Genomic DNA, 8,359 nt, shown 5'->3' with positions numbered 1-8,359 from the left:
GAGGCTGCCGATGACGGGCAGCGGGCGGGGCCCCGGCGGCAGGCCGCGCTCCCGGCCGTGCCCGAGGAGGCCGAGGAGGTAGACGGCAGCGAGGGAGACGAGCAGCCATGCCAGCCACGGGAACAGCACGGGCGCCATTGCTAACGCGATGGCGGCGTACGTGACGAGCGAGCCAACGAGACGAAAATGGGTTGTGAGGCTGTGATCTTGAGATGTGCGTGAGGGCACCGTCATCTTTATATAAAGGAACGGTGGCTTACCAGCTGACCATTTGGTAGAGGAGAATTCGTTGGCAATTTGGCTGCGACGCTTGTTGGTTGTTTGACTCGCGAGTGTGTGTACACGGTGTAGGGAGAAACAGGCAAGGCAAGTGGTGATGTAGGAGTGGTCACCTTCTCCTTGGCCGCTGCAAGCACGGGGAAAATGGCGGCTAGCCGCCGCCCTAAGACCACTTCGTTGAAGGAAACGGCAAAGCGCAGCTTGCTCTGCAAACCGACCTGCCATACTAGTCTTTCTTTACATACATGAAAGGAAAGAAACATACAAAAGCAATGAGGCGAGCAAGCATATGCAAAACATTAGACTCTATGCTTTTCTTGTATGTTTATTCTGTGCTCTGTAGTATTTTTCTTTCAATCCAATTGATTTCCTGAACTGAAAGTCTGAAGCTGAGCCTAAATCTCTTGTGTACTATCGGAAATTTTCAACTTCTGCATGACATATTTCATTGCACCTTCATTTCGCGTCACATAGTGATATTTCATATCTTTTGTGATGCTTAATCTGTTCATATTTGCTTCCCTGGTCGAGGATATGGCATTGTGATTGGCAGCTGTTTTGTGTTCAATTGTTGATTCGTGCAATCAATGAATAGCACTAGAATATTAGGCTTGCTTTGCGCGCCCCATCATTAACAATATAAATGATCATCATGATAGTAACAATAAATGTGCACTTTAAGATGTTGCCGGACTGTAGATTAAAAACATGCACAGGAAATGATCAGCATGATAGTAACAATAAATGTGCACTTTTAAGGCAACAGCAAAGCTCAGCTTGCTCTGGAAACAGACCTGCCGTAGTACTAGTCTTTCTTTACATACAGGATTGGAAGAAAAAGACCTCATAAAAAAGAGGAATTTTACAATGATCGAAATAAATAAGGATCGTCCATCAAGCTGAATCGACGGCTGAGACATAAGAGGTACATAGAAAAAGATATCAATTGGTACCAAAATAGGTGGAACCCATACCAAAATAAAAAATAAGAGGTACATAGCAAAAGATACCAATTGGTACCAAAATAGATGGAACTCATACCAAAATAGAAAAGGTACCTCCTGTTACCTTACCAAAATAGGAAAGTTACCCCGCTTCATCACCGAAAATGCCTCAAAAAGAAAAGCAATGAGGTGAGCAAACATATGCAAGAGATTGGACTCAATGCTTTTCTTGTTATTGGTTATGTATGTAGTATTTTTATTTCAATAATCCAATTGATTTCCTAAACTCTGAACTTGAACCAACTTAATTAATCCATCAGTTGGTGCATTTGAATTCCAAAAAATTCTTTAACGGTATACTACCAATCATAATTCAATTTCTCTTAAATATATCATCAACTTCAATAATTAGAAGAACTTTAAAATACAAACACATAACTTTTATACACTAATAAGCATGCATATAATTTGAGTAATTGCTTGTCAAACTTATGAAGTTTGACTTTCTAAAATCCTAATATATCTACTAAAATGTTTAGTGCATGTTAAATAATTCATCACTTATATCAGTCACCCGGGTCCAATTTGCAAGAACATACTATTTTCTTTGTTATGTGATGAAGTGTGCTCAAGACGTGCACTAGGAAAGGTTTCGCTGAAAAACGCAACTAATAACCTCAGTAATTACCATAGTGATGAATATATATATATATATATATATATAGGTAGCCAAAACCCGGCCGAGCGTGTGCTGCGTGCCCTGTCATCGGGCCGCTGCAGCTAGCTTTGTTGCTGCTAGTAGTAGCACTAGCACGGGTCCATCAAGCCAGCAGCATGGTCTGCTCAGCCTTCCATTGCGGCATGCAGCGTCGCGTGGCGTGGCGGTACAGGGGCGTCCTGAAAATCGAGAAGGTTTAGAGCGCGTCCAAGGGAGCAAAGGCTGAAGGCATGAGCAGCCTTGCATAGAGAACCCATAGGCCATATTCCGGCAGGGAACACACGGCCAGGGGGCAACAGGCCGAGGGCATGAGAACAGCCTTGCAAAGAGAACCCATCCATGTTCTCGAGGCCTGAGATTTGCTATGTAGTTTAATCCATGCTTATCTATAAACGCGTATAGTTGCTAGTCTGTGTATCAGCATGTATGATCGTGATTCTGATCGAGCTCACCAGTTACTGGCAGTTTAGACATTGTGTACATATATTTAACTAACCAAACCACATCGTTGTATATATAAAGTGCATTTTCATTTTCTAGCAAAGTAATGGGCGACATTGTGGGATTTTTCTGACAGACCTAGAGACCAAAGGCTGTTGGGAAAATAAAAATTCCATTTTCTTTTAACACTACAGAGTTGAACATACTGTACTGTCCGACAATGAAGTTCACTGTCCGAAGTGTTTCATGTCAGGAACAAAGCACACATACTTCTCGTTTCTCGAATAACCAGCAAGGTCATTACCGATGGAGAATTGTGTGAAGTTATGTTGACACAACAGTGTTGCTTAATGCATTACTGAACAATAGTAACAAAGACCATAATAATACAGTTTGACATACTATTGGTTCGCTCGCTCAAATTGGTGTAGCTATTGCACAGAGTGGCACGGCCTTTATTAGTGTCACCCCAAATTTTTCTGCCATGTCAACTCCGTTTCTTTCGACCTCAACCGGAAGCCTCCATTTGAACTGATTTAACAGTGATCCAAGAACCAGATGCACCATCCTAATAGCCAACGGCATGCCCGGGCAAATCCGACGTCCTGCGCCGAATGGGATGAGGTTGAAGTCTCCACCCTTGAGATCGACCATTTTTTCCAAAAATCTCTCGGGCATAAACTTGTCTGGCTCAGGCCATACATTTGCATCTCGACCCATTGCCCATATATTTATCAGCAGACGAGCACCTTTAGGTATTGTGTAGTCAATCACCTTTGTTGCCACCTCACCTTGACGTGGTATCAAGAAAGGAACAGGAGGATGCAGTCGAAAAGTTTCTTTTACCACAGCTTGAAGATACGGCAACTGGCCAATTTGTGACTCTTCAATGTTTTTCCTTGAGCCAATTACTCTTGCTAGCTCATCGCAAACTTTAGACATCGACACTGGATTTTGAAGCAACTCTGTCATTGCCCATTCCACTGTGCTAGAGCTTGTGTCGCTTCCGGCAGCAAATAAATCCTAAAGCATGATAATACAGCTATGAAATCAATAATTGAAATCATGAAACAGACAAGTACTAATGAAATACATGACGCTGTACGCATTCATGTCGAGATGAGAAATTTTCATCATATAAACAGGTATTATCTGTCTCTCAAGTTTTGTGTAGGATACCACTCTTTTGTGTAATTTCTGCGAGGAACACACACAAAGAACCCTAACATCATAGGCTTCCACATATACACACAAAAAAATTATGCTGTAATGCAACCAATTATTTTAATTATCCAGTTAAGGAAGTGGAACAAAAGGACTAAAAAAATACCAAATAACTACTATAAATATTTTTAAAGTAAATTTTCCCTTATAGTGGAGGTGTATAAATGGAAAGATATCGTTCATGGAAGTACTACACATCTTCAAGGTCCTGACTGCAAAAAACAATGCATAAAAGGCTCGAAACTCTCTTGTATTTCCTTCGACTTAAAAAACAAATCATTGAGGGCTTCTATCCTAAAAATAAGTCATTTTATCATATTAGTATGTGCTTGTGCATGCAACAATCAATTAGGGTTAAATATGACTAATAGATAGAAGAGAGTAAGGTCACTTACTCATTTTACCTCCTTGTTAACCAGTCATAGAATTTTATTTTAAGAATAAATAGTTTTTTGGGACCGATGGAGTAAGCGACATTAGCCTCATGGTTACAAGTTATTTTTACGGACCTCGATAAGAATCTGGGAGAAGTTTAGGAACCACGGGCGTAATTCACTCTATTTAGAAATAAGCCCATTTAGTTTATACTATCTCAGGTCTAACTATGGTTGTTTAGTCGCCATCTCAACATAACCTTACGCCAAAACCACATGGTTCAAGGTGGGAAGGAGATTCTCTGTATGGTTTTGTACATATTGTGTATAATGAATACCAAAATTTCATACTTTTGAGTGAATATGCGAATAGTACCCTACATTCCTTTTTTTTGGACTTTTTAACATAATTGACATTTTACTATCTTTACTTTCACAACTTCATAATCATAACTAAATTATTTGTATATTTGATTGCAAACTAGTAAATCCAGGTAGTAATGTAGTTTCAATATAAATAACCAATCTCGAGAAGTCAAAACATAAATGAACAAAGTAACGAAGGTGTGGAAGACACATTTAAGTGCGTAATGAAAAGAACCAAGGAAGCTTATATGTATGATAATCTATTAGAACCATTCAGCCAATTGATCTGTTGACCCATGACAGTGTTTTTAGGTGAGAATAATCAAGGAGCGACCTAAGGACAAATCAGGTCCCCCACATAATCCGGTTGTTGCCTTGGCGATCTCTTTCATAACCTTATCTCAAAACATACCAAAAGATCCATGCATGAGGGTCCCCGCAATGCTTGGCACTACGTGTCATACTCGATGGGACACTGTTATCAGTATCACCCTGGATGCACTAGTAGATTTCACTCTCTCTGATCCGTGGTGCATCATTTTCACAAAATCTCATGATAGTAGCCCAAATCCAAAGGTAGTCCCACATGTGGATTAACTAATACAAAGCATAAGCTAAATTACAAAAGTGTCACACTTAATTGATCAGTCCTACACGTTGTTTGACTAATACAAATGATAAGCTAAATTACAAAAGTGTCACACTCAATTGATCAGTCCCACACGTTGATTGACTAATACAAATCATAAGCTAATATACACGCCAACTAGCACGGTCCATTATATTTAGAGTCACATCAGTATGCAAAACATATCAATTAGCCATTTTTTACCATCCAGGGAAGGTAAATCAAGAAGCATCAACCGCAAAAAACACCAATTTTAGCTATATAGAACACTTTAATTTATAAATTATAGTACTTCCAACCATTTCAAAATATAAGGCACGGTTTTGATTTGACACTATTTTCAAAACTAGGGACTCGTTTAGTTGCATCCGTGAAGTTTTTGAAATGAAATCTTTGCACATTTGAAGTACTAAATATAGAGTAATCACAAAACTAATTACAACACTCGTCTGTAAACTACAAGACGGATTTATTAAGAATCATTAGCACATGTGTACTATAGCAATTACTGTAGTAATTTAGTATTTAATCATAGTCTAATCAGACTCATTAGATTCGTCTCGTAATTTACAAGCAAACTATGCATTTCATTTTTTATTTCTTCTTAATTTAATACTCCATGCATGTAAGATTCCCTTTCGATATGATAGTTTTGGAATTTTGAATTTTGCAACTAAACAAGGCCGAGATTTGACCCTTCATTTCTCAAATATTCGAATATTCATACTAACAAAATCATAATAACCATAAGAAAGCTTTCAAACACGATCGAAGTCAATGGTATGATTTTTTTATAACAAAATTTGCATCGTTTGACGAATCTTGGTTTAAAAATAGTAAATCGAAATGGAGTGCTCCTGGCGCCGCCCAACATAAAAATCATATATGCTTGTTAATTAACTAATGTTCAAAACAGAAATTTCCCAAAAAAAATGCATGACGCATATAAACTGAGCTGGAGAAAACCTTGTATAGTATCTTTCCATGGATGTAGAAAAGCATTGTAAAATTAGCTCCCGTCTGCTTACCGCGAGCATGGAGCGTAGCGTGTCACGGTCCAGCCCCGCCGTGCCGTTGTCGCCCATCTCGCTGTCCAGCAACAGGTCTAGGAAGTCGTTCTTTCTGGGCTGTCCAGCCTTGCGGGCATGCCGCCGCTGGTCGATCTCCACGTCGAACATCCGGTGCAGCCGTGCGAACAACTTGGCCACGCGCCGGCGGCAGCCCTGCAGGTCGGCCGCCGCGAACGCCGGGTAGATGTCCGACAGGTTCGGCCTGCCCGCGGCCTCCATGATCTCCGTCACCACTTCCTGGAACTCCTTTGACTCGCTGCGGTCGTCCAGGTTCGTCAGGTCGCGCGAGAAGATGGTGCTCGAGAGGAGGTTGAGGGCCGTGGTGAACGCCGCGCGGCCGACGTCCACCGCCGTGCCGTCCTGCGCGAGACGGCCGACGTGGTCCACGAGGAGCCGCACCTTCTCGCGCCGGAGGTGGCGGAGCGCGTCCAGCCTATGCGGCGCGAACAGCTCCGTGGCCATGACCTTCCTGAGGGCGCGCCAGCGCGGGGAGTTGGGCAGCCACGCCACGGAGTGCCTGGCGTGGGCGCTGATGGCGTCCGGCACGGACCGCGTCGCGAAGGCGGCGTCGTGCCTCTGCAGGAACTCGCGCGCGACGTCCGGGGAGGACGCGACCACCGTGGTGACCGAGCCCAGGCGGAGGGACATGAGCGGGCCGTGGATCTTGGCGAGGCCGGCGAGGGAGCGGTGCGGCTGGTCGCCCAGGAGGTGGAGGTTGCCGATGAGGGGCAGAGGGCGGGGCCCCGGTGGGAGGCCGCGGCGTCCATGTGCTCGGAGACCGAGGAGGTAGACGGCGGCGAGGAGGGAGGCGAGAAGCCATGGCAGCCATGGGAGCAGCTCGGCCATTCTATCTGCAAAACTGAACGAGCAGGGATGAATTGTGCATGCGTGAGGCTTTATTGATTCATGGAGCTCTTAAAGTCAGGGTTTGTCGATTCTTCAAGTGGATCGGGCTTTCACGTTCGGCATATATCGTGCCTCGCGCCGTGTCGGGTCAACTTCTAGGCACGTTCAGCATATCGTGTGCCATGCTGTGCTGACATCTTAATATCAATGCAAATGTTATGGAAGTGTCGTGAATATTAAATTTACTAATATGACAGAAAATAGAGAAGGAGAAATGTCATAGAATGTAAGAGCTCCGGTTTGATTACCTAGTTCACAGTCTTGACAACTGTACGATGATACTTCCCACTGAGACTGACCTAAGTATCAAAAGATTTAGACAGAACGACTAAACTACCGACTAGATTTGATTAGCCTCGACTAATCAGCTTCATCAACGACTAATCAAGATTAGTCTTCTTACCCGTGCTTCTTACGAGTTACGACTAGATAGATTAGAGAATACTCCCTCTGTACTAAAATATAAGTTATTTTGTTTTGTTCTAAATCAAAATAATGTAAGCTTGACTAAATTTATAGAGAAGAATATGAACATCTAAGACATCAATCAAATAAACTATGAAAATATATATCATAATGGATCTAATTTTTCTCATTGACATTTAAAATATTATTATTTTTCTCTATAAATTTAATTAAACTTAGAACGGTTTGATTTAGGATAAACTAAAATATCTTATATTTTAGGATTTGAAAATAGTGATACGGCCCTTCCTTCTAGAGAGGAGGCAGCAGAGGATGAGCGGACCAGCTCTACATGACGAATCTTGCGGACAAGCTCGCGCACATCATTGGTCGTCCACGTCGCTGGCAAATATCGGCCGGTGGATTACGACGAGGCCTTCGATTTTTTAGACCAAAGACCGGTTGGTCCTGCTTATATTGAAAGCAAAGAAGTTTTGTGCTGGGGATACCAGCTTACAATACCAGAGCAAAACACACTCTAGCACAACCACCTCTATGAAAGGTTCACACAACAGAAAGAGACAGACGCACATCGCAAACCTAAGGGGAAAAGGAAAAACTTTTGTCTCGCTTCCTTCTTGACATGGAGGAAAACAACCTACTCTCCATGGCTGCACCCCCTTGTTTTCATGCTTCCCTCGCACGGCGTTCTGGGCGACAGTCAGCCCACCATGGCCAAGTCCTTCAAAGCTGTTGGAGCCCATCGTGCAATTTGTTCAGCTGAACCTCCATCTCCCTCCTCGCCTTCTCCGGCAGAAGCTGACTCCGATCCAGTACTGAAGAAAACCAAAAGCTCTGTGAGCGATATGTTTTGGGTGGTTCACCAAGGTGTTTGTGAACACCCAGTCATTTCTGGTGCGCCAGATCGCCCAGCTCACACCTGAAAAAATAAAAATAAGCATGTGGTTCTGTTTGGCTCCTGCATTCCCAAGCACTTCAGTTTG

General features: G+C 42.8%; 1 protein-coding gene across 1 annotated transcript; it reads right to left on the bottom strand.

The window, feature by feature from the left end:
* Positions 1–2,534: 2,534 nt before the first annotated feature.
* LOC120692978 (geraniol 8-hydroxylase-like) lies at positions 2,535–7,037 on the bottom strand. The gene is made up of 2 exons (XM_039976384.1): positions 6,003–7,037; positions 2,535–3,405 (listed from the first exon to the last, which is right to left on the bottom strand). The coding sequence occupies exons 1-2, from the start codon at positions 6,888–6,890 to the stop codon at positions 2,800–2,802; spliced, it is 1,494 nt and encodes a 497-aa protein (XP_039832318.1). The 5' UTR covers positions 6,891–7,037; the 3' UTR covers positions 2,535–2,799.
* Positions 7,038–8,359: the final 1,322 nt, after the last annotated feature.

This window comes from Panicum virgatum, chromosome 9N (genome assembly GCF_016808335.1).
Source record: "Panicum virgatum strain AP13 chromosome 9N, P.virgatum_v5, whole genome shotgun sequence".
Classification (NCBI taxonomy): Eukaryota; Viridiplantae; Streptophyta; class Magnoliopsida; order Poales; family Poaceae; genus Panicum; species Panicum virgatum.
The sequence above is the reverse complement of the archived record's forward strand: the minus strand, read 5'-3'. Positions and strand labels throughout refer to the sequence as shown.